The following is a 26,016-nucleotide window of genomic DNA, read 5'->3' on the forward strand; positions in this document are numbered from 1 at the left end:
CAGATAAGCTGTAGAATAAAGAGAAGCATGCAACTGGAGGAGAAAACACCAAACAAAAAACAGTGCAGATTCAGGGACCGAGCACACACAACACAACACAACACACAGCTTAACAGGAACACACACACACACCTGCACTCTGATCAACTTCACTCACTCACTCCCAGTCTCCTTTTTCTTCTCGTCGTCTGTTTCTCAGTTTCACTCCCCCTGTTTTCTCCTCGTCTCAATGTGATCCTGATTATTTGTCCTCCATGCTTGAAGACCTGCCTGTCTTGAAGTAGAAATGACTTAAACCCGAGTCCATGTGTTCCTTAACCCCCCCCAGGACTTTCCTCATGAGTGTTGCGTTGAACCTTCCATCAGGTGATCCTACAACATCTACTAAAGCTCAGACTCATTAGATCTGCGCTTCAGATCAAAGCTCCGTTTCTGTCTGTGAGGTTTACTCAGGTCAACTTTAACTTTACCAGTGACATTCAACACAGTGAGAGAAGCAGATGCTACAGTTTAGTTATTGCTCTGCATGCAAACACACATGTTTACTGAAGGGAAAAATCATCAACAAATTCAAAGGTGATACAATAAAGAAAATCTAAAAGTGACCTAAGAGCTGTGATTTGTGTGACTTACACAGACACCAACCACATTTTCTTATAATTGTTATTCTAAATGTGGACTAGAAATGGTTTGGTTTTCTATGCAAAATAATTTAAACCAAACAGGACAGCAAAAATTCCACCTGCTTGAAAGAAAAACTCATATTTACTTCTATTTAGCTATTGAGCCCAGATTTTTAGCCCATGCATGGGGACACCAAGAGACAGCTGAAAGTCTGCAGAGCGTTTGGCATTGATGGACAGTATTATGCACGTGCGTTGATGATGTCAATAAACTCTGGCTTCAGGGAGGCTCCGCCCACCAGGAAGCCATCCACATCAGTCTGGGATGCCAGCTCCCTGCAGTTTGCTGCTGTGACTGACCCTGGGAAGACACCAGAGTTCCATCAGTCAGTGTAGTTCATCTACCAGATAGAATCTGCTGAAATCTACCCATTTTAGGTCAATTTCCTTTAAATTATTTGGCAAAAGTGTGAAAATGAGTGTTCCTTAGGAACAAATTAAAGATAACAGTAAAATCGTGGAACATACTGACTGCTTTTAGAAAACAAAGATGGTTCTCCTGGTAGAAATTCCCTACAATTAAATATTTAAAACACCCCGTTATAAAAGATGAAAAAGCCTTAATGAACCTACAACAAGCTGTTATTTCGGAACAGACTCAGCTGTTTAACTCCTGCACAGACCTCCGTAAATGATGCGCAGGGAGTCAGACACTTCTTCTGAGATGTTTGCTCGGAACCACGCCCTCAATTTCTCATGGACCTCCTGAGCCTGCAGAACCCCAAAACAAATGAAGAAAAAAAAGCAGCTTTTTTTAAGCAAACACCCTCCTGAATCAATTCTCACAAAAATGGGCATTTGCTTTAATTTTTGCCTGTAAGATTATACATGTGCCTATATTCTTTTAACCGGCTTTAATGAAGTTCTGTAAACTGTATTTTTGTGATTCTTGTTTTTTAGTTGACACTTATTTTGTGTTCATTAAGTCTCATCTGAAATCTCCTTTCCTCTTTCTAGTTATCTTCTATGATCTGAAACCATGCCTCTAGTGTTTTTCAGGAGCTTCTTGTCGTTTTAACTGCAGTTTTTAAAGGATGAACAGTTTGTCTGCACGTCTGACATATGTCAACTTGCCTTTCAGACCTAAAACACACATAAAAGGTCAGAGCTCCTTCACCTGCTCAGGTGTGGCTGTCTTGCCGGTGCCAATGGCCCACACAGGCTCATACGCCAGAACCACTTTCTCCCAGTCCATCACATTCTCTGAAACACATCATCTCTAGGTTATATATAAAAATGTGTTTCACTTTGTGATCATCATCCTCAGAAAAACAAAAATGAGTGTAAGCAGACAGAAAATATTTTTAGACTAGCCATCCTCACAGCTGTGTGAGGCTGTAGGTTCTCCAACACAGTTTTTGTGGAACAGCGGCCGATTCTGCTTTTAAAAGGGAAGAAAACGGCAGTGCTGCCTAAAATGTCTTCAACAGAGGCGCCCCCTGGCCTATTTACATTTTAAATCAGCATGCAACCTACTTCTGAGTCCAGAAGGAAGATGCATGAGGCTCAGATGCTGCCGGGAGAGATCATCAGTCAAATTATGAATAAAGAAACGCAGATTCAGACTCAGAAAAGTAGGGTGCAGATGTTTGAGCAATAATTGTAAGGACAGAACAAGGAAATATTAAGAATATATGGGAAAGTTAGGACCTGTGTCTGTTATCCTGCAACAAAATACAAGGAACTGATCAGAAAAGGTTACAGAACTGAAAAAAGCTTTTTTTTTTATTTCCCTAAAAGTTAACCAGTGACTGGACTGAAAAGGCAATGAAAAAAGTGCATTTTTGTTTGACTGTTAGCAAACAGAAAAGCTTAATAGTCAGATTTTTTTTTCAATTAGAGCCTCAGATTTTCTATAACATTTCCATTAGAAATGAATGCAACACTGTTTAGGTCTCCGGGTAACTTAAAATGTGCAAAGTACCAGTAGAGGGCAGTAATTTGCACATACAGTGTGCCAAAAAACTAACCATGTTAGCATAAAAAGCTATTGTTTAACAAACTTAAATTTCTGTTGATCAGACTTGAATGTAAATTGCATGTTTGAGTCCCCATCTATGCCAAGAGAGTACCTTTTCCGTCCAGAAACTACACAGAATTAAAGCTAAGAAGAGGCCAAACTGGAGTTGATTTTGCCTTTGTTTCCAGCAGCATGCAAATATTATATCAGAATTTGTTCAAGCTCTTCATAAATATAGCCAAGCACTGCGGTAGAGGGATGCTGATAAGGGCTGAAACCTGGAAACCTTGCAAACATAAGTTACTGTAAACTACTGTGAATGATGGGAATAAAAACATGATGCAACCCGAGAGTTTGGATTGAAAGGCAGGGCAGTGATGTAAACACAGCAGTGTGAGAATGGCTGAAAAAGAAAACAGGACTTTGTTAAAAGAAAAAAAAATCTGTTATAAGTTGAACTAAGGTGGGAATGTTAACATGAATCCATTTAGGCTTTTTTGTACCTGCAATGACTTGTGTTTGAGCAAAAATGACTTCCTCCGTTGTTCCCGCCTCTCGCTCCTCCAACTTCTCCCCAATGCAAGCGATGACACCCAGATCGCTTTCAAGAGCGTGAGCCACCTTAAGAAGAACGTCAGGGTCATGTAGCATCTATTAAAGTCTACGGTAACTTTATGGAAAAGTTGCCTTGTATTACTTTGAAATCTTCAGAACTGGGCTGGAGCAATCATCCTTAACTATAGAACAAGACAGCAGAAATCCTGACCTTTTGCCCAATCAGCTCGTCGTTTTCCCCAAACACGTGACGCCGCTCCGAGTGTCCGAGGATCACCCAGTCTGCCCCGCAGTCTTTTATCATAGCCGGGCTGCGAGGATCAAGTCAGGGGCAGTTTAAAATCATCGGCTACTCTCATGTCAGAGGAAGGTTCTTATCTTTACATCAGCAACAAGTTAACAAAGCTCTAAAAATAATAAAGAGACGACTCAAATGGTATAATCTATGGGTATGGGTTTGAGTAAATTCTATTTTTTATACAACAGCCTATTTAAGTGACCAACAGATAATCTTGACTAATTTTTGGTGTAATCAGATCATTTGTAGTTAGTTCCAGCTCGCTCTCGACGTTTGCATCAAATTGTTGGCAAGTTAACTATTAAAGTGTGTCACATTTGTGAAATAGGATGAAAACAAACAAGCCCAATAGTCCAATGAGAAAAACAACAACAGGTTTTTTTAAATTTGGCTTGATTTAATATTTAGAGATGTTGTACATTTCAGTGGACTACAGTACCTGATTTCTCCTGTAAACGCCCCCTTGGCCACCTTGTAGCAGTTCTGGGCTGCAACACTGATCCTGGAATCCAGACCGGACCGAGCAAAGTCCAGGTAGATGGAGGGAGCAGCACACACCACTTCTGCAGGCCAAACACAGACAGACCGGCTATCGGCGCACTTCAACTTAAACTGTAGACTGCACGAGTGATGCCAGCTGAATGGCAGCATCCTTTAATTTAAGTGTCATTCCCCCCCCCCCCCCCCCCCCCCCCATGGAAAAGCCAAAGCAGTCTGACGGAGCAAAAAGACTAGAAGTCTTCGTTTAATCACATTTAACTGGAGATGAATAAATAAATTGAATTATGTAGCTCCCTTTTCATGGAGTAATCTCATATTCTGTTTGACATTAAAGGAAAATAGATATTTCCAACAAAGCTGAGCTAATTTTATTACATCATGATTCAGATAATTAAATCTATATTGGTTTTTTTATTTTATTATTTTCAAACGGACAATGGTAATGACCTGTGATATATGTCTTGTAGTTACATGTTATTCTTGGTCTGACTAAAGTAAACTTTGTGTCATAACAGCATTCCTGTTTTTTTCTTTCTTTAGAACTATTGTTTGAACCCAACAAAAAACGAAGACTTGAAGATGTTAATTTATTCTCAATAAAACATTCTGAGACCAGTAATTATAACAAATTTGTGAACAATTTATCCTTAGCCAATTCAAATACATAATAAATGTGGTACCAATTTCTATACAATTCAAATAACAGATTTCGGCACCTACCTTATTAAAGAAACAGAGGGTTACTGTTAAAATGAATCAATAAAAAAATTTTTGTCTTTCATTTTATAAAAGTACATATAAAATTAAATAATATATTATAAAATTCAAGTTTCAACTTCTTGCTCATGAATATACCTTTACAAAACAGATCTTTTAATCAATTTAGAACATTTTAAGGTGCATCTTTTTTTTCAAACTCATATTACAATCGCCTACAAGCCTGGCTATCTGTATTTATTTCTATTTTATTTTATCTTTCATTTAAGCATCACGTCTCCCTGCATGTCTCTTTTACCTCTTCTTTTTCGTTTAGGAAAACTACCTGATAAATCAAGATATTTATATTTGTTTGGCAAAATAAAGTCACCTTTAGATCAAATATTTAAATAAATGTCCTGAGGGCCTTTGCAACACCTGACAGCTAAGTAACTAATTCTGGTCACGTGATGCTGGATCTGGTCAGGGCAGCTTTTGCCGCGTGAGCCTCGGTTACCGGTGTCCTCGTGCAGACTGGCGGTGTTCAGGGTGGACATGAGCTCCTCCAGACTCTCCTTGTTCCCGTTCATCTTCCAGTTTCCTCCCACGAAGAACCTTCGTTGCGCCATGGCGGCTGCTGAGGCCTGATACCCGGAGAGGAGGGGCGGCAGACACCGGTGTGGGACAGGCTGGTGTGTACTTCAGGTGCTGTGGGAATTATCACAATCGAATTCCGGGAGGATTCCTTTATCTTCTGTTGTGGAAGTTCAAAGGCACTTACAAACACACCTGTGTCATACCGCCCCCTGCTGTAGAGATATTGTAAATGATGGCGCACCCCCTTCTGACAGAATTTGTGCTAATAAAATACACTTTTCCAGCTGGTTGAAGTTGTCACTTTGTTTATTTTTTACTTTTAAAACGTTTCATTGCTTTTAAAGACATTATGCATTGGTAGGCTGTTTGTACTTGCAGGAGTCTGTTTGAATTCCTTTTTTTGTTTTTGGAAAGCTAAAGTAACTAAATGTCTCCTTTGACAAAAGCATTCAAATTAAGAATCAGAATCTGAACATTCAAATTCAGCAAATTAAAATGAAAGTCCGATGTTTCTTCATTTCCCTTCAAAGTGGAAACTTAGAACAACCTCTCTAATAGAGAGAGGTTCTCCTCTAATACAGAGATTTTTTTCCTTCAGATTATCCTCTAATAAAGAAGATAATCCCATCCTACAACTCTATATTGCCAGATTATTACGAAAAAAAATGAAAACGTTTAAATGTCTGATAAAGAAATGAAAAGTGTGTCGTTAAAAAAAATAGACATGAATCTGACTGTGCACCGCTAAATAAACTGATGTAAAACAAAAGTAACGAATGAAAAATCCCAGGACAAATAGGAATAAGTGCATCAAGAAATAAACAAAAATTAGAATATTTTGTTTTACCAGACAACATGCTGATGTTATTTATCTTTTTTCACCATAATTCAAAGTAATAAGCAATTTTCAGTGAACAATTTGATGATGCAATTTGAAAATGCATTTTGCAATTGAAATTGCAATTTGAGTTATGGGTTAAAAAATGTCCATAGATTATTACAAAAGCTGTTCCTTTTTTCTTTGGTAGCAGAGAGTTGATCTCTATTCTTTTGCATTAATATCTTATGTGTATATCGTGATTTATAATCATTTAGAATCACAAAATACCCAGTTTTTGTTGTTAATTTTTAAATTTGTCCCTAAAAAATGTCTCCAGTCAATGTTTTTATTTGACACAGAGGAGATTGTTCATATTTTCAGTGGATTTTTGTTCTGGTATGTAATTTATTAAGGCGATAAAAATAAAAACTAACCTAAAAATAAGACTGTGAGACTTTTTAACAAGTGCCTGCTAGTTTAGTGAGTTTTCACTACAACAGTCTTCAGCAACACCAGAGTTGAAGCTCATAACTTCAACTACTTAATTATTTTAATTAGTTTTTAGTTTAGATAAACAGTTCTTTACACATATAAATCCAAGCTGGGAAATAAAATCTTGATTTTTCCATAAACAAAAAATGGAGCAAAACCTGAACATTTAACAGTCCTATAGACACTTTTTTCAAAATAGAAACCAAAAAATTTGGATTCTCCTCACGATCCAAGTGAAATATATCTTTTGAAAAACAAATAAAAATCTTTCTGCCAAAACAATGACAACTTGCCCACTTGTCAGTAGTCTGACTGAAATCTGAAAGTGAACACAAAGGCAACAAAAAGTCAGACATGGTATTAATGCAGAACTCTATTTATTAGAAAGGTTCCCAGCAAACATTTTGCCTTTTTTACACAGGAGATACACAAGTGTACAGGAACTACAAATTGCCACTGAGCTGAGTCAGGAATAAAATCAAGTTTACAGTTTATTTTACAGTATTTTTCAGTCTTTCTGCCTGGCTGCAGCAAATGTGGACCATCATTTATTTGAAAAACTCATTAGTAAATGAAACAAACTTGCTGTTTGTTAGCAGGAGATGTTTTTTACTAAATGTGTACCAAATAAAAGACACTGTGCATCAAGCCTCCATTCTAACTGTAAAATCACAAAAACAAATGAATGTACATGTAAGCCGTTTATCTAGGTGCAGGGCTCTTTTACAGGTCAAAAAACTTAAAGACAAAAATAAAGTAATCTGTTATTCTATGAATTAAATTATTATTTACGTTTTTTTTCTTTAATTGTTAAAAATCTAAACTTGTTTGATGATTTTAAGAAGAATTTAGTCATTTTATCCCTCATAAGTTTCAGCATTTACACTTTCTCAGTGACATTAAAGCTGGCATGTGCACAGCGGGATGAGCTGTGCAGTTTTACCTGATGCCATTAACACAAATGGCTAATTTGCAAATGATTTGCATGCTTAGTTTTGGAAAAAGAGGAGAGAAAAACAGGAAGAGAAGAAGGGTTCATGTTGCACAATTGTCTCCGGTTTTGTTTGTTTTTCTCCTCCTTCCTGTCTTCACCCCTTCCTCCCTCCCTCTTTCTCTTGTCTTCCAGGTGTGTTCTCAATCACGTCCTGCTTCAGTTCCACAGTTTGAGGAAGCTGTCCCAGGATCCTGTGCAGACGCCCATGCCGTCTTCGGGGACGCCGGTGCAGCTCACCCTGTTGTCATGGCCAGACAGCACGCCTGAAGGAGGAGAGCAGAGCGTCACTGAACAAAGTTGGAAAAATGTAAAGATAAATAGGTTGAAGATTGCAACTTGAGATCGAAAAAAAGAGAAGAAGAAAAATACATTTCAGGATAAAATAAAAAATGTGTGGTTTTAAATCATTAGACCAAAATAATAAATAAAAAATGATTGAGAGGAAGAGGACAGAAGGATGGACACAGTAAGGGATGGAAAAGATGAAAAACGATGGTAACTGCAACAATAAATAGAAAGAAAGGAAGAGAATATAAAACTTGAAGCAGAGATCAACAGATAGGTTCAGAAAGAGTAGAAAAAAAACTGGAAAAAAAAGAACTAAGGGATAGAAAATGGATGTGAAAAAAAGGATTTTTCTGATTTCATCACCTCTCTATGCCGACTTCACCAGACACCACTCACCGACTTTCTCCCCCTTCAGGGAGTCCCAAATGTGGCAGTTGAAGTCATCATAACCTGCGAAGATAAGGCGGCCCGAGTTGGACAGAGCCAGAGACGTGACGCCGGCGTTCAGGCTGGAGTCCGTGTAGTCCAGCACCTCCTGGTCGGCGCGCAGGTCGTACATCTTGCAGGAGCAGTCGTCAGAGCCTGTGATGACAGCATTTCCACTGGGGAAGAACTGCAAAATAAACAAAGTCCTTAGTGAGAAATTTGAACGTCAGTGATTTTACTTTTTATGAACATTAAAGATAAGCAGATAAATGAATTATTATATTTATAATTTGCATTTTTCTTCTGATTTTACAGTCTATTTTAAATACTTTTACAGGCAGTTATAAAATATATATTAAAAGAAGAACACTTTTTAACGTCTTAATGAAAACCCACAATTGTCCAGAAACCCAAATGTAACCAGGTTATGGTATTTCTGGTGTGTGCTGTGTGTGAGGCATCATCACAGGATCCTCACAGCAATGGCATTGATGTCGCTGGTGTGTCCAGAGAAGGTCTGCTTGCAGGCTCCTTCCCTCACGTCCCACAGTTTGGCCAGAGAGTCGCAGGCTCCAGAGATGAAGTAGTTCATGTCAGGAGAAAGAGCCAGCGACATGCAGTCTCCAATGTGGTTGGTGAAGATAATCTTCTGCTTGCCGGTCTCCAGGTCCCACAGGCAGCTGAGGATCAGGAGAAGCATAACGGATCAGTCTGATCAAAACATGTTTAAAAAAAATGTCTGTTTTCTGTGAGAGTCAACATTTGTGTAAGAAAAAAAATACATTTTCAATCCACTGGTCAACAAGTAAACAAAGCTGCTTCTAGCTGGGGTTCAATACATGTTAGTCGTGATTTAGTTTACACTCTGTGTTTTTGTGGCAAAAAAATAACGCAGACAAATGATGAAAGAACGAGTGAAGTGTATTTTTCTGTAAAAATACAGATTACTCTTAAACTAAAGTTTTAACCCAGAAGTAGTTTCACCTAGAAATGTTGTAAATTGTATTATTTTATGGATAGCCCATTCCTTACCTAATATTTCGGTGTCACAGTATTTTGTAATACGTTTTTTTGTTTTTTCTGGGTTCCTATCATTTCCGAAACAAAACCATTTTAGTTTTATTATTTTCCCCAAAAAATTTAAAAGCTGCTGCATATTTAAAAAGCAAATCTCTGCATTGATATAACATACATTTAGTTTGTTTAAGAAACCTTGAAGGTAACGTCTAAGTTTAAAAAAAAAAAAGAAGTTTATATTGGAAAAATGTCCCGTTTTTAAACAGACCTTTGAACCGTAAATCTGCATCCTTATTGAGTTTATTTAGGTATTCAAAGCAATATTTTAATGTGAAAAACTGAACATTTTCCAGCAGCTCCAGAGTTCACAACTGTGATCAAACCCAAAGAAATAAAAAACTAAAAAACCCACCAGGTGGTGTCACCGGAGGCTGTCAGAATTTCTGAGTCACTAAGGAAACGGCAGCAGGACAGGTAACCTAGAGAGGTGAGAAAGACCGTTTTTCCATCATCATTTATTACATTTTCATTGATAAAAGTAGAGGAAGACATCTGAAGAGCATAACTGACCTGTGTGTGCATCCAGCTCCCTGAGGGTCTTTGGGCTGGCAGCCTTGATGTTGTAGACTGTGCAGATGTTATCCAGACCACCGCTGGCCACCAGGTTTCCTGAGGGGGCGAAGGCGACACTCATCACCCAGGCAGACTTGAGAGGAACGGCGACCAACTGAGGAGAGAAATTCCATTTATTCCCAATGTCACCTTTAGATCTATGATCATGTTTTCTAGCATATATGAAAAAGATTTGAGCCCACCCTAAATTCAAACTACTGTCTCAGTAGTTTTCTAAAGGTTTCCTAAAGCCAGAGGTGTTCTTCAAGTTCTAAACTCAGTGAGTAACTATTTTTGATATAGAAAAAATCTTTTACAACAAAATGTTAAAAATCTTTGGTATTTCTGAAAGAAAATGGGAGGTTTTGACGTTTTTATATATAATATACCTTGCAATTCTTCAATCCACAAATGACTGCAAGATAAATGAGCAGATTTTCCTTTTTCTAGGTTTGATGATTCAATCGAGTCTGTTTTCTGTTTAAACACTCTTTGGGCGTGCAGCAATCTTTTTTGTATTTTGACATGCGAGCTGACCAATCCCAACAACAAAAAAAGGTGGTTGAAGAAAGAAACTTGAGCAAATATGAATCTATAAGGTACTTTTTGCAGACTTCTTCTTAAAGCATAGAAAAACCACATTTTAAAATTATATATGTAAAAAAGACAATAAAGAGAAAAGAAAAAGGCCTTAGTATCACAGATAGTAGCATTATAACTCATAAAAATATTTTAAAACAAACTAACCTAAACAAGCAAAATATTTAAATCTTTTACATAAAACTGAAACTTTGACAGCATCTGCAGAAAAAAATGATAATTTTTAAGTAAATGGAAATACATTTGTGTATTTCTGTATCTTGTTTTACTTTTTTACTATCCAATCATTACATGACTAATTATCCTAAGTTTTATGTATTTTTGTATGGATACATGTATTTTTTTTCTTTAAGCTTCTCTGAATGGATTACTTGAAATGAACCAATTCCAACTTGCACAGTTTGGAACCCCAGATGCATATGTTGGAAACACCTCATAGATGGAGAACTGACCTTATTCCCGGTGAAAGTATCCCAGACCAGAAGCTTGCCATCCTGTGATGCACTGACCATTGACCTTTGAAACAGAGCAGGGTGACATTATGCATGTATTTGGAGAAAGCCTTTAACACTTTATTTTTATTTGCTTTTATACAAAAAAAAAAACAAACAAACTAAAACATGCTTTAAAATCTTTTAAAAAAACTGCTGTGAGATAACTGTAAAGTGAAATGTTACCCGTTTGGTTTAGTTAAAAAAAAGTCTTGTTAAGAATAAAAAGCTTGTTTTCTATTTTGAGGGGTGACAATGCTTCATAAATGTTAGTGCAGAATTTCTGTGCTTTTCCATTTCCTCACCTGGAATCTGCTGACCAGTGCATGGCATAGATCTTTGCCAGGTGACCCTTCAGGTTCTTCCTGAGTTTGAGTTGGACCCGACCCACTGAAGCCACTCCACCTGCAGCCGCTGACATGCTCCCATCATTTGCTGCTTTACGAGCAGCCTGGAAGTCAAAAGCATCACACAGAGTAGAGTTATGTTGTTCTGTTTTCTTATTTATCAGGAGAAATGCAATAAAAGTAAAAAAATTAAAGAACCATCAAGCCAGGTCATCTTTTAATTGTTAGAATAAAATTAGGTTTTATTTGCTAACAAGAAAAAACAACTAGTTCAGAACAAAATGAGGATTTTCCCATTTAACTAACCGACAATGTCCCCATTTGCTTTGATTTTAAGTTTCTTTTTAACATTAGTTTGAAGCTTGGTAAAAAAAAACTGAGTTCCATTTTAATTGAAACTAACTACAAAAAACACATAATACTTGAATGTACCCATGTACTGATGGATGAACAAACCACTCACCTCAATCTGCGTACGGAGTGCATCACACTCCTTTTTCAGTGCATCCATTTCAGCTTTCTCAGCTGCCATGGCAACGGCTGGTCAAGGAGGTTATTGACAGACAAACCAACCCTGGAGATAGAAAGAGATGGAAAGTGCTGAGTTTTTTTTTTTTGTTTTTTTTTGCACAAAGATCAAAGTAAGATCTTGTAGTTTTTGTGAAACATCTTTCTGTTAAGTCAAAGCTGCAAAGTTGGTTGATCAAAAGTACAGAACTTAAAGAAAGGACTCAAATGACGTGTGAGGTGACACCTCAAAGAGAAAGTGCAGTTGCATCCTAAAGTTTGTAGATTAGCTGCAACTAGCAACCTGTAATCTCAAAATGCTTTCTTCTTCTTATAAAGGGGGTCACGATAATCAGTTGGGATTAAAAGTGAAAAAAGACACAACCCTAAGACACACAGTGAGAGGTTTACACACAAAGGCCTACACATACGCATGGATTACAACAGTCTAGTCCCTCTTTCCAATTCTATCTGCTGCAAAATGTTAATGTACAACATTAATAGGATAATTTTCATTATTCACTTGTTATTTTGTCAAATGTTTGGTTCTAGAGTTTGGAGTTTATGAAGCAGCTGTTTCTTTGCTAAATTCCAGTGAAATATGCTCCAAATACAAATTTCCAGATTTAATATTGTGAGTTTTAACGGCAGTCCCGGCGGCTGTCTGAAGTTTCCCAACAGCCCTGCATGCAGCACTGAAATGTATGTGCCTAATACTCTGTAATAGGATACTGACGTATAAGCAATTTATCAGCACTTTATGTCCACATTTTCCAATTATTTTGCTAAACTAAAACTGCTTTTCATTTGAGCAAAATGCCAAACAGACATTATGCAAATAAACATGATCATTGTTATCGTAATGTTATATATTTTGTGTTAACTGAGCTTGTACACTATTGCAGTAACAACCACATTTCCCAGGATGGAATCAATAAAATATCTTTAATGCATTGTCTCTAATTATTCCATTACTACAAAGATTGATAAAAGTATGACTTCTGCTTTACTACATAATGCAAATTAACAAAATGTTGAGTTTCTGCAGCTTTCATACACATGCTTGTTTTGCACAAACATTTGTCGAACAGTGAAGGTTCAGAATAGATAGACCTGATGAAAATCTAACTTGAATGAATTAGGGCCCGGAGGAGACGACAACCAGTAGTTTCAATGCTGAAGAGTTAGAGGATAGTTTGCTGCAAAACTTTAGGTCGTAGCAGGAGATCTTAAGAAGAGCTTTAAGGGTCCAATCTCCTGTCATCCGATTATTAACTAGCCTCTACCTCAGGATCAGGGAAAGAGGTAGGGCAGCTGATCTGGATGGCTTCACTTTTGCTGTCCTGCTTTTACAGCTAAGGTCCAAGTTAGATAAGAATGTCACCATAAAACTCACCCATTGCTGTTTTTAAAGGTCTGTTACTCTCAGAAATAAAATAAAAAAAGAAAAGGATTTTGTTGCAAATAAAAGATGCAGTTGAAACCACAAAAGCACATGCTGCTTGAGGTTAGGCCTTGTGTGAGAGATTATGGCTGCCACCTGTGGCTAAAATCCTCTTTTGCTCAAAATCCAGATATCACCTTCGAAAGATCTAAAAAAAATCACTGAATTTCACAAAGCAAAACATGGCTTTGATGAAAAGAAGATTTCAAGAATTTTTTTTAGGATTTGGGATAAAATTTGCATGGAAGTCTGCACTTGGAAAATCGAAAAATCAAATGAAGAGGTGCAGAATTAAAGCAATAATTACTGGTTCATTCACTATTGCAAGGTTGTACCGTTAAACCAAAGACCATTTTCTTATATTTTGAAGGAAAATAGTCTAAATGTCTTGTAAAATGATGGATACCTCTTCAGTTTGTGTCTGTTTTTTTTTTTTTATAAGCAAAAGAAGCTCCTGCAGGGGAAGCATAAAGTACTCACTTCTTCCACTCTCAGCACAGATCCTTCTCCTTCCCCGCACTGCTGTAGTTCCTGGTCCCAGAAAGCTCCGTCTCTCTCCTGGCCTTGGAGCTCCTTTAGATCCCACAATCCCAAGTTACACAGGCTGCTCACTGGCTCCTCTGATGCTCTCCCCTGGTAGACTGCTGGTGTAGCTTTACTTGCAAAAAAAAGTCCAACAGATGAGGATTGGAGGGGATGAAGGAGATAAGGGATGAAGGGATAAAGCTCAAAGATGGAAACAAAGAGGGAAGACAGAGGAAAAAAAAGAGGGCCAAGGAGTAAGGCAAGAAGAACCACGTAAAGTGATTGGAAGGAGAAAACGAGGTTATGGGGTCAGAGGACATGAGCAGGAGCAGAAGTGAAAGAAGAGGATAAAAGGAAAAGGTAAATGAGAATCTTACTGAGAGCTAAACTTTTATCTGTCAAGCAAAATTCACAGCAAAAGATTGGAAAGCAAAGTTGATCGTTTATCTTGAAAACTGTAAGTCTTTCAAGCAAACAAGATATTGCAGAAAAAAAGAATAGAATAAAACAAATTTTAATCAAAAGTGTAATAAAGACATGCTTCAGTAACTTTCAAGCATCACATCACTGCAGGCATTAATGTCCTTGCCCTGTACTGGAGGGTTCTTGCCAGGGATGGGTTGATAGGATGGATGGTCTGGAGCACAAGTTGGCCGGGTGGGATTGGTTTGGCAGAGCTAATGAGCTGAACCCGGTTAATCATGGTTTAATTGGATATCCGGGGACAGGCAATCTGATTAGGGAATTAGAGCAGGTCTGGTTAAACGTGCGTCACACCTGACAAACGGGAAAGGCAGGCAGCAACGCTGGATCAAGAATCAAACAGTTTCAAAGTGAGACAAGGCCTTGATGAGAAACAGGAATAAACTCCAGATTTTCTGATCTTTGTTCTGTTTTAGGCATTCCATTTCTCCAGAAGGTTATGGCTCAGTTTGGAAATCAAAGATAAACCACTAGAGACTTTGGGCCAACAGGGGGCAGGATTTGTGAATAAAATGTAAAAATGCAAAGAAAAGAGAGATGAAATCAGGTAAGAAGTGAAATCAATCTAAATGCTGTGCCAACATTGCGTGAGGAATGGTCCTGTTTTATTCCCCCCTTATAATCTGAACTCGTGTGTCAGAGAGGATTTCTTTCTTCCAGGAAAAGTGGATGATGGGGAACTCCGAACGGATCAAACAAATGATAATTAGATCACATTTCTTCTTAGAGAAAGTGGAAAAGAGTTTCACTGACTATTGCAAGTGCAGACAAATTGAATCATTTTGTTCTCTCTTTGGAGAACAAAAAGTGTTCTCTAGACACTCAAATTACAGGCAACAAGCTAATCAACTTTTATTCATCCAAATCAAACAATACTACTGTCTGTACATTATGAAACAAATGCAGTAAGTACATTTATTCTAAACCAAACTGTTAGAAAAAAGATGCTGTCGATGGTTCAGAGCTTCACATGTTGATAGGTTTGTGTTGCACAGACAGAGCAGAGAGCCAGCAGTCTCCTTCAACCCTCTTGCCGTGTCTCTCTTTAAGTCTCCGCCAATAATCCAGGCTAATAAAGTGTGACAGAAGAGGCCTAGATGACTTCCTGGTATCTCTCTGTAATAACAAGCTCAGCAGTAAAACCCTGAATTGAAACCATCTCCTCTTTGGCATCTTCTAACATTTTGGTCACCTTTGAGAAAAGTGATTCTAGATGACTGAGAAGGCTGAATGTAGGTTTTTTTTTAAGGTTATATTGGGGAAACTTTTGTTAAAATCTACTTTTTATGATGAACAAGAAACTTAAAGAAAATAACAAAAAAGAAACATCTGAGAAAGGATTTTCCTTAATAATCAGAAACTGCAATTCAGTTGCTGAAGAACAGGAGTAACAGTTCTGTTTAAACTTCTGTGTGTTAAACATTATATTCCCAGAAAAAAAGGGTAACATGATTACAAGATTTACAGGTACATAACTCTTTTAAAAACACTTGTAAAATTTATAAATGGCTAATGGGAAAGCCATTTACACTCTACATATAAAATTGAATAAACTTGCTTTATAAGAAGATATTGAGACTAAGACAGTATATTTTTAAATAAATATGTCTTTTTTCAGAGTGAAGTAGGTTACAATGATTTTTCATTACATTTGGTCATCACAATTTGACTTTGTGCAGGTCATCCATGTTTGCAGCGACACCTACTGGACGATATAGTCAGTGCCAAATAAAACCAAATTGGGCCATAGTAAATAAAGTCACTGATATATTTCTTTCTTTTTTTTGGAATGTTTGCAAGTCCAAATGTTTTAAATGATATTCATACATGAAATAATGCCCTTGAAAAAATGTATATTTGATAATAACAAATGATATGTAATTATTATTATATAAAACTAAATATGTACATCATAATAGTCCTCTAAGAGAAAGACGTCTATTTTTAGTTGTCTAAAAAAAGGCTGTCATGTAATATTTTGGACAATATGTCACAATGCAAGAATAACAATAATAATAATTATAATAACTAAATAGTTATGATGAATCAGTTTAAAATAAAATGACCACCTTAAATATATTTAGTCTCTCCTTTTCAAGACAACACATTACAAAATTTGACTCTTAAAAATCTTTATTAAAGAAGAAAACTGGGACATTAGTCTTGTGATATTAAAGCAGATCAGTTTTTACGATGAATTTGCTTGAAACATATTTTTACATTTATGTGAGCTAAAATTCATTAAAAAATCGTATTTATAAATGTACAATTAATCATAAAATCAATAAAAAGTAAAAGAAAACTACTTTTTTTGCCCTGATTTTGTTAAAGTAAAAATGTAAAAATATTTCCAAAAACTGAGGCAAAACTTTACGAACATGAAGGTAAAGCTTCATAGATCATTTTTTTATTAACAAAAAAGTACCGGTAGTCTGCAACAGATCTAAAATGATTCAATGTAAATGTAAGTAAAATAGTTTGTAATCCAAAACATGCCTGAATCATAACAGAGCTTCCAGTGCATCCCAGCAGAAACAGGCAGCTGGGATGGTGCAACTCAGACATGAACATATACATGCAGTAAGTGAATACAAACAGATGGCAACAGAAAAAAAAAATGGACGGCTGAATAAAATTTTCTTACGTATTGCAGTTCTCTGTTGATTGGTTGCAAATTTCAGCAAAACACAACTAATGAATTCTTTTCTGTGGCAGTTTTATGATAAGTTTTCACCACAAAACTTCAAAAAAGGTCTTCACAATGTTGGTAAATGCAGAACTGTGCATTCACACATCCAAAAAAGCATTAAAAGGTTTTTAATAAACCTTTTATTATAAGGATTCATGTCATCACACACTTTTTGTCTTATAACACAGGGACCAATTAGTCTTTAAAATAAAATTTACTTAGCAAAATTATCCTAATAGTCTCTCACATCACAGTAGATAACTTCTTTTTTTTCCTCTTTGATTTTCCAATGTTATTCATGCAATGGGAAATGAATGGAATGCACATTTTTTCAATTAAAGTCTTTGTTTCAAAACCTATTATTGTGCAGCAGAAGATTTAAACTTGTTTCAGTTTTGAAAAAATGGCAGCTGTGGCCTTAAGGGACTGACTTTCCTGTTAACAGTAACTCCCTCTGAATAGTTTCTATGTAGTTTTTAAAAAACGTGTTCTTGGTTTTCTGAATTTCATTTTTAAACTTTCCCCCAAAGATGTCTTTATCTCAGGCATGAGTAATGATTCATGAAGGATAAAGGCTTTTTGCTGTTATGGAGTTCACTCCTGATGGTTGAACAGAACACCAAAAGTTACTGCTTCTAAACTGTAAATCTACTGCAAATCTACGGCTCAGATAAAGAAAGGTTACTAACATTAAAGTCACAGTAAAAACCATTGTGGGACAACTCTGAGATTGGGAATGTAAAACCATAATAAATCCTAGAACTTGTTGTTTTTGGCAGATGGTTGGACAAAGCTCACTGTGTTTTCATTTCTTTCTCACAGATGAACTTTATGGACATCTCACAGGGAGCATCATACCAGCTCCGAATCGCCACGCGCTCCAGCACCTGAGTTTTCACGATGTAACCGCAGTCCTCGTTGATGTGGTTGTTAGGCTCCCCCTCTTCCCAGAAACTACAGACAGAAAAAACAAATCAGAATAATCGTTATAGCTGTCCAGATTTATGAACTTTGGTTTACTGTAGAGAAAAGTAATACATAAAAAATAAATTTAAATAGTATTTTTAGTAGTTCATTCATCTTCGAAACCCGTCTGTCGCTTTATCTTTTTGTAGTGCATTTGCTAAATCATACATTGGTAAAACTTTTGTTTAAGTTGGATTTATATTATTAGTGTGTAATTGGATGCCTAGAGGTTATGTGGACTTGACTTAAAAAAACAACAAAAGTTAACTTTGTCAATGTTTTAATGTTAGGCAAAAATCAAAAGAACTTAATATTAGAAAAGCTAAATTATTTGGATGCTTTTCCGTTGTGGAGGTGAACAGGGATTGCATTAGATTTTTATGCTGTTTTGATTATCCATCCTTGATTCCATAAATATGCATTACTATTGCATTGTGAAATATGCTCGCTTCCTGATAAGATGTGCCGATGTAAGCAGCAGGCCTGTCTGTGACTCCTGGTCTCTGTTTTCTTTTTTGTGCTCGAGTGTTTATAGAACAGAGAAACCTGCGGAATGTAGACTAAACTTGCATCCTTGACTGATGCAAAAACACAGAGTCCAATGACGTATTTTGCGAGTTTACATGTTGCCTTGCTGGACAATAAAAAATAGCCTTTCTGCTTTGTAGAGAGAGAGAATGACAGAGCCTGCCTTGGTTGTGTTTTTCAACTCTTCCTTTTTGCAAAAGGTTGGTAATGTAATGCAGACTTCTTGTGTGAATTTTCCTTTCCCAACTGCACATTACATTTTTGGTGTCCTGAACTATCCGAATCTCCGAAGGCCATACAGGGTCGCAACAACGTGATCCAAACACAAAAAGTTACTTATGTTCTCCAAAATATGAAGGGGGAAATAAAGGTCAGAAAATAGGAATGTTAACATCTTAGTCATTTACTACTATTGTGAAAATAAGGAAGACAAGCCGCCTGACTTTTCTGAAAAAAGCTGTTGACTCAGCAGGAAAGGATGGAAAACATACTGGAGAAAAAATTAAAAAATGTTTAAAAGCATTGCATGAAGCAGAAGTGGAAAAAAAGAGTAACTTAAAAATGCAAAACAGCAAAAAGACAAAGAGGATAAAGGTCAGACTGTAAATTCTGAGAAAACAATCTGTTCTTCAACAATGTGGGGCTCCTTAGAGTCAGTATACAAAAAACTACCACAAGCAGTCTGTGGAGAATTCACTTTTTACTATTTTTCAAAGAAAAAGGATTACTTATTCAACAAAAACAATAAAAAATATATGTGGGACCCTCACATTTCAATAAAATTTGAGACCACTGGTTACTTGAGAACATGTGGTTCTCAAATCTACAAAGAAACCCCCCCCCAAAAAAGGCAAATCTGCAAGGAGACTGTGCTCCAATATTTATTAAACTCTAAAAAATAAAGGGAGCAAAGAAGAACTGGATAGAGTGTTTCTAAGCAGAGTTAATGTAGTTATCAAAGCCAGACTGTGGTGTCTACATGGCATTCAACTCTTTGGTTGTCCTGTTAAACTTCATCACATGAAACTCCCTCAAATGCAGCATGTGTACGTCTTTTGTTTGTTACAACAGCACCAAGACAGCATCTGGAATATCTTTTTAAATGTAAGTAACCCTGCAACAAACAAATTTAAATGACTTCATTTTAATTGAAAAAATACACATACATTGAGCCAATAATTTCCATTTTGGCTTGATTAAAAAGTTAATATGTGGCTATATTTGTGTAATTAACTGCAGTTTAACCCTAAAAAAAATGTTTTCTTGCCACACTCATGACATTAGTTTCTTCAATTCACATTCTCACTCCTGGCTTGCCGCTGCCTCTTTTATCTTTATTATGTCAATGATTTTACCATAGTGTGTTTAATTTTAGCAAAAGTGTATAACCAAAAATCTCCATTATTTAACAAGAATCCTACATGACATTATAAACTCATATTAGAAAACAAGAGGGAACGCTCAATCCCTACTTTGAAGTCTATTTTTTAAACTCAAATACTGCTGTTTATTTATGGTACACAAGCTCTTCAGGGCTCAGAGATCTGAAGAAAGCAGTCCACCAATAAAACTTTGCATCAGAACCCAACTGTGTGCAAAGGTTTTTGGCAGCAATGCTGCACATTGATGGAAGCAGCTTCCTAAAGATCTCAGATGTTCCCCAACATCTAGTTATAACTTGGATCTATTTTTTTTGTCTTTACTGTGTTTGGGTAAGGTAATAAACAGTTGTGACTTGTGCCTTACAGTGTCTTTAAAATGCCATGGGAATCTAAGTAACAGAAGAGTAAAGGTTCAAATTTTTGTTTCCTGAAAAAAAGTCAGAAATTGGCAGAAAACGGTCAAAGCATTGCTTTTAAAAACAAAGTGTCTTTAATTATTGTGCATTTGGGCATGTTGGCTCTAACATAAACAGAAAAAAATCAGGTAAATCAGGTCAACAGATCGAACCTCTTTCTAAATCTGCAGTATGCAAAGTTTAGCCAAAACAAAGGTGAAAGTCTGTTAGTGTTTAGTTTGCGTTGGCTCATTTTTTTACATCACAGTCTGACTGAAGTCGGCCCAGTGAAATGGCACCAGACGTGTCGTCGTGATTAAAGGAAGCTCGACAGTTCAACCGTTTATTGTTATGTAACAAAATTATGATATTTATGTGTTGGTGGTAGTTAAATGTGGAATGAACTGAAATAACCTTTTCTCTACAGATGTTCCATCGACCCACTTCCACTCGTCTTCCTTCTGTCTGTCTGAGATTCCGAACCAGTAGGCATTCCAGTGGGCTCTGGGAAGAAGATCCCACAGGAAAGTCTGGCAGAAAGCAGATAGATAAAGGAAACAATAAATTGTATTAAACACATTTATTCATTTCATTGATCAGAAACTTCTGTCAGTGAGGTAGTTTTAAAGATGGACACAATATTGGCTGATGTGTGTTTCTCCTTTGATGACAATTTGACTTGTCAGATCCAAAAATATGGATGAAGTCACTATCAGTATCCCCCCTTGAGTCAAAACAAAGAAAAACTGGTTTCTGAATTAGAAAGGGGGCTTTAAATAGATCAAGTGCCTGTGAAAACATTTCCAGCATCCAAAGCTTTTTATGGGTAAATTCATTTCACCTTAATAATCAAGAGTGTGCTAACATTTTTTTGTCTTTGACAAATGCACACTTTCTTAGAAAACACAAAATTGTAAAAAAAAAACAAAAAAAACAACAATAATAAAAACATTCAAGTGAAAGATGAAGATCAGAATCGGCAGAGAAGAAAAAAAGGCAGACAGCAGGACTTTGAGGAGCACCGGTAGAGGGGCAGTGTCCTTTTTACAGACCACTTAAAGATTTGCCCAGACAAATTATATTAAATCAAATAAAAAATTCAGCTTTATTATCAATAGGCAAAAAATGGCAGAGACAAAAACTTCATCTAAAAGATCCTCTTTTAATTTCCTTTGGTTTGAAGTTTCCTACTCAAACGCTTATCTTCTTTTAGCAAGTCAATGTGTCACATTAAAATGCTTTGTCTGCCATTTTACTTTACAAAAAATTATCTTCTGCTTCATCCTTTTTCCTGTTTTTGCTTCAAAAATGACCACCAAGCTCCCATCATGAACATGATGTCCTGAACAAATCTAAGTCCTGCAAACCTAATGTGTGTTTGAAGTTAGATGTCAAAGCAGATAATTAAATTATATATATAAATAATAACAGATAAATTGTCAAAATGAATCAAATTGCGTCTGTATTTAATGTGTCATAAAGATAAACTTGCTTCCCTATATCTGTAGAATGTTATGAGTCAAACAAAGGACAAAGATCAAGTTTCAACAGGTTGGAAGTTTCTCTTTTCAACAAAACTTACTAATATTTTCTTAAATGTAGAATCTGCCACCTCATCATTCTTTTCTATACAAAAATGCATCATAAATGAAAAAAAAAATCAAAATGTAGTAACAAACCTTGTTTGTGAGCTGGTGTTTCATAAAGAAACTAAGTGAAATGAATAGATAGAACACAGACCAACTAAAACCAACTGACCCCAGGGGTTAGCATGCTGCAGATGTTCTCAGTTTGTAAGAGCTTTAAGATTCTACAATGATTGTTTTTTTCATGTGACACAATTTCCACATTTAAAAAGCATTAAAGTTCATTCAGTACAAGTGACTGTAATAAGCTTGTAAATTCAGTTCTTTCTTCTTTAAACACCACAGATATAGGCTTGGAATTAACACTGGCTTGAGCTACATATTCCACAGTTAGTGTAAAGTGTTCCAAAGAAACACTTTCCTTGAAGATTCCAGAGAAGACAGTAGTGGATCGTACCCAATAAAACACCCTCCTCTATGTCAATCGCATTTAAACATATTAAATCTACCTGAATGCAAATCAGTGATGTACCTGCTCCTCAGCGGTGTGGATGATGGCAAGGTGTGCTCCTTGCCTCTGACAATATGTCTGACTGTCTCTCCAAGGTTTCATCTGTGTGGAGATGAAGTAACAGCTGCTGTTGAAGAGATGCCAGTTTGTGGGACATTCGACTGGCACCCCAGTCATGCTTGGCATCAGGCTAACCACAGGAGGAGCTGATTAAGAAAAGATAAAGTGAGGCAAAACACATGTTTTTTGCTCATGATAATTCAGCTGAAACAACTGTAAAATAAAAGTGAAAACAAATCTTACAGGTGGGTACATTTATTATAAATGTAAAAAAAATAAGCACATTGGTTTACAGATTAGTATACCTTTGGTGGTTAATTTGAGATCCAGTTTGGCCAGCAGAGCCCTTTTCTCTTCCTGCAGCTGTTTATTCTCCTGCTGCAGTTTGCTGATTAAGGCTGTTAGAGCAGAGACATCTGTCTGCATCAATGTGGTTCCCTCATCACCCCTCTGAGATCTGTTCTTATCTGTGGAAATACAAAAAAAGAGATAAATCAGCGACCCATTAGATAATCCTGTCCACAAAAAATGGATTATTGGAGAAAAACTGGAGAAATCTGGGGGACTGTTTTAAGTTTTTACTGTAATTTATTGGTGCCACCAACTGATGGGTAGAGACTTCCTTCTGGTTGTCTCAGCACACCCTCTGTAAAACAGCGTCTGCTGTGCTGGTTGGAAGGACCGCTGTGTCTTAAGACCATAGTGATGCTTAAAAAAGTGATTTTTTTTGGTGTAAGGTCTGCAACATTTCATTCCAAAAAGCAAAAAAATGCAACAGTGGATGTAGTTTAGTTTTCTTGGACCTAAATACAAATTTATATGAATCTGGTTTTGTCATAAAGCTGCTTTTTAACTTTTTAACTCAACTATGTCATTACAAGTCACATCAACTCAACCAAAATGCTCTTTTTTAGCAATTAAGTTGACACCAATAGTAATACTAAAAAATTCAAAAACAAAACAGTTGATCCAGAAGAAAAAGCAAATGTAGACTTTGGGAAAATAGCCAAAAACTATTTTTGATAATATAGTCTTATTTGTTATTGCCATGATAAAACCACGCCCTTGGGTTAATCTAAAGGAACGGGTCGTCAAAAATTATAAAAGATCGACTTCATTAGATTGGTGTTACAACATTAACATACTTAATCTTGTATCCTGTTTGCATTTTCCACAGATCACACTTTATCAATGAAGATGCCAAATATTTACTTTGAGATACGGATAAAATAAGCTCATGTTTGATTGTGTTGATACATGTCATGTCAAAATAAATTAAAAAAGGTATCTCTATGACAGAGACAAGAAAACTGATGAATTACTAGACTTAAACCATAGAAGAAAAAGAGGGATCCGACTTTGCACTTAAATGCAACTTCTGCTTCTTTTAATTCCAGAAGGCTAAAAAGTTTTTGTCTGACTCTGCCACTGTTCCTCCTTTACTGTCAGCTTTGGACTCTTTAGTGCTCCAAGAGGAACTCCACTACAGCTCTGCTGGGAGCAGGGAAATATGCTTACAGCAGGTCAGCATGGACTCGTCGTTATTAAAGCATGCTCTTATGTTCAAACCAGAAGGGGAAAAAAACAGAGGTACTCACAGTGAGCACTGACAGCTATGATGGAGATGAGCAGAATGGCACAAAGTGAAGCCAGGCAGATGGTGGCCAATCTGTAAGGACTTTGGACCAGGGAAGTCACTCTGACCGGAAACACTGCCAGATCTGGAGAAAAAACTCTGTTATGTAAAAAAAACTGTTTTTATAAAAAGAAAAAATGTCCCACAAAGGCAAAAAAATACCAGAATGTAAGAAAAAAATGACTTACCGGTAATTAGCACTTAAATCAGAAAGAAAATTACATTAGGATTCTAACATAGTATTAGACCTTCTGTGAGAAAGCATTTTTAACCCTTTGTGACAATTTCAAATTCTCATTCTAACTCAAATAAAATATTAAAAATCACAAGGTGTTTTGTGACAGGAAAAATTAGTTCTTTTTTCGCTCTAAACTTGTTTGTTTCTGGTGCTTAAACCTAATTGAAGTTGTACATATTACACAACTCTAGAGACTAAACTAAATATGATCGAAAACAAAGAAATAATGGAGGTTACAGAAAGACTGTAACTAAGCTTTGTCTTTTTTCTCAGTTTTCTTCTAACCGTCCTTTATCATGCTCCATATTGTTAAGTAAACTATGAAGATTGTTTTCTCTGATGCAAATGCTGTTATCTTTCAAGGTCAGACAAAGTATATATCTGTGAGAAAGGTAATGTTTTCAGATTAAATAGAAATAATTGATCGTTATTTTAACAGTTAGTGCTCACATTGACTTTTCATACACTATTTGATAATATGATGCAACACATTTTAGCTGATTCAGCCTTTGCTGCTCAAAAGAAAATAATGGATAATCATAAATGTTGAATACACTAACAAATAAACACAAAATCTTTCAGATATGACCTTTTCTCATTACATAATTGATGTTTTTTGTAATTAAAAAAAAAAGAATAGCAAGCAATAGTCAATCGATTGGATTAAAAATAGATTTTAAAAAAATAACCAAAATTAAAACAAAAATAAACAAAATGTGTTACAAAAACAATGTTATAAAAATAAACTATTAAATTTAACAACTTTGTAGAACACTTGTAATGTTTAGCAGAACTGTAGGTCTAAAATATTACAACAGAAGGGGCACAGAAGGGGCACTAAAGTGTATGTTTTTATTTAGATGACAGAGATTGAACCTAGTGTTCCGCGTGAGGACGCAACAGAACATCTGGACTGAACTCACCGCTGTGCTGCACATCAGCTCTGTGTCTTAACGTGTCCCGATTGCCTTCGTCATCCACCAGTTTGGAAAAAGCCACGGAGTTTGACATTTTAGCGGTCGGTGGAACATGTAGAAACTAGACTGACAGAAGCCTCTGAAACCTCTGGCAAAACTTCAGGTACTAGGTACTGATGGTAACTACTGACGTAGCTACAGCTGCCCTGGGGCAGACTGACAGAGGCGTGGCTGCAGGTTCGCGCCCACGGCCCCTCTGACCATCACCGGGACATTCGTACTGATTCACACAGCAGTGGAGACACTCTAGAGGCAAGGAGGGTGAAGTGTCTAGCCCAAGGACAAAACAACAGTTGGCTGGGGGGAGCGGGGATCGAACCACTGACCCTTGGATTACCTGCTCAACCGCCTGAGCCACTGCCACCCAATACGCAGTTACTTTATTTTTTTACAACATAAATAAATAAAGCATGTAAATGTCACTTCAATTTTTACATTATATTCTGAAAACATTTTAATACGCATGTATTCTAACTTTTATTAAAACATTTTCTATTAAGGATTAAAGTATATAGTTATTAAATAATATTTTTCTCAAGATAATATTTATCTAATCGTTATTTTAGAATAATAATACTCACGTAAAAAAAATAATGTAAAAAGAAAATTCAGAAACTGGAGCAGAATGTTATAAATGCAAAAGACATTAATACAAAGACAAGCTGGTCCTGATGAATGGAATGAGCTGGAAAAGTGAGAGCAAAAGTAATTC

The 26,016-nt window shown here is 36.4% G+C and overlaps 3 protein-coding genes across 3 annotated transcripts; all 3 read right to left on the reverse strand.

Annotated features, from left to right (window-relative positions):
* Positions 1 to 504: 504 nt before the first annotated feature.
* Positions 505 to 5,443, reverse strand: LOC101165489 (triosephosphate isomerase). The gene is made up of 7 exons (XM_004074056.4): positions 5,211 to 5,443; positions 3,936 to 4,059; positions 3,410 to 3,509; positions 3,147 to 3,264; positions 1,801 to 1,886; positions 1,307 to 1,394; positions 505 to 984 (listed from the first exon to the last, which is right to left on the reverse strand). Exons 1-7 carry the CDS (start codon positions 5,320 to 5,322, stop codon positions 866 to 868), a joined length of 747 nt encoding a protein of 248 aa, XP_004074104.1. The 5' UTR covers positions 5,323 to 5,443; the 3' UTR covers positions 505 to 865.
* A 1,519-nt stretch (positions 5,444 to 6,962) lies between these two features.
* On the reverse strand, positions 6,963 to 13,921 carry ol-gb (guaninenucleotide-binding protein beta subunit). Its single transcript, NM_001104851.1, is given in 9 exon segments — positions 6,963 to 7,859; positions 8,281 to 8,497; positions 8,789 to 8,990; positions 9,740 to 9,806; positions 9,898 to 10,054; positions 10,992 to 11,055; positions 11,336 to 11,481; positions 11,841 to 11,951; positions 13,809 to 13,921. Coding segments are annotated over 8 exon segments (1,029 nt in total). The 5' UTR covers positions 11,910 to 11,951; positions 13,809 to 13,921; the 3' UTR covers positions 6,963 to 7,752.
* A 2,535-nt stretch (positions 13,922 to 16,456) lies between these two features.
* Positions 16,457 to 25,464, reverse strand: LOC101175092 (hepatic lectin). Its single transcript, XM_004074264.4, has 6 exons — positions 25,251 to 25,464; positions 24,052 to 24,174; positions 22,759 to 22,920; positions 22,415 to 22,599; positions 20,711 to 20,826; positions 16,457 to 17,979 (listed from the first exon to the last, which is right to left on the reverse strand). Exons 1-6 carry the CDS (start codon positions 25,336 to 25,338, stop codon positions 17,820 to 17,822), a joined length of 834 nt encoding a protein of 277 aa, XP_004074312.1. The 5' UTR covers positions 25,339 to 25,464; the 3' UTR covers positions 16,457 to 17,819.
* Between the last annotated feature and the right edge of the window lie 552 nt (positions 25,465 to 26,016).

Source organism: Oryzias latipes, chromosome 11 (genome assembly GCF_002234675.1).
Source record: "Oryzias latipes chromosome 11, ASM223467v1".
Classification (NCBI taxonomy): domain Eukaryota; kingdom Metazoa; phylum Chordata; class Actinopteri; order Beloniformes; family Adrianichthyidae; genus Oryzias; species Oryzias latipes.

What these genes read in the sequence shown, in the direction of transcription:
- LOC101175092 (XM_004074264.4), bottom strand. Translation starts at nt 25,338, where the DNA reads ATGTCAAACTCCGTGGCTTTTTCCAAACTGGTGGATGACGAAGGCAAT. An exon ending in TCTCAAATTAACCACCAAAG is followed by an intron (nt 22,600 to 22,758) that starts GTATACTAATCT and finishes TTTCTTAATCAG; the next exon opens with CTCCTCCTGTGGTTAGCCTG. An exon ending in GGAACATCTGTAGAGAAAAG is followed by an intron (nt 17,980 to 20,710) that starts GTTATTTCAGTT and finishes TTCTGTCTGTAG; the next exon opens with TTTCTGGGAAGAGGGGGAGC.
- LOC101165489 (XM_004074056.4), bottom strand. Translation starts at nt 5,322, where the DNA reads ATGGCGCAACGAAGGTTCTTCGTGGGAGGAAACTGGAAGATGAACGGG. An exon ending in TCAAACACAAGTCATTGCAG is followed by an intron (nt 1,887 to 3,146) that starts GTACAAAAAAGC and finishes GATGTGTTTCAG; the next exon opens with AGAATGTGATGGACTGGGAG. An exon ending in AGACAGCCACACCTGAGCAG is followed by an intron (nt 1,395 to 1,800) that starts GTGAAGGAGCTC and finishes GGGGTTCTGCAG; the next exon opens with GCTCAGGAGGTCCATGAGAA.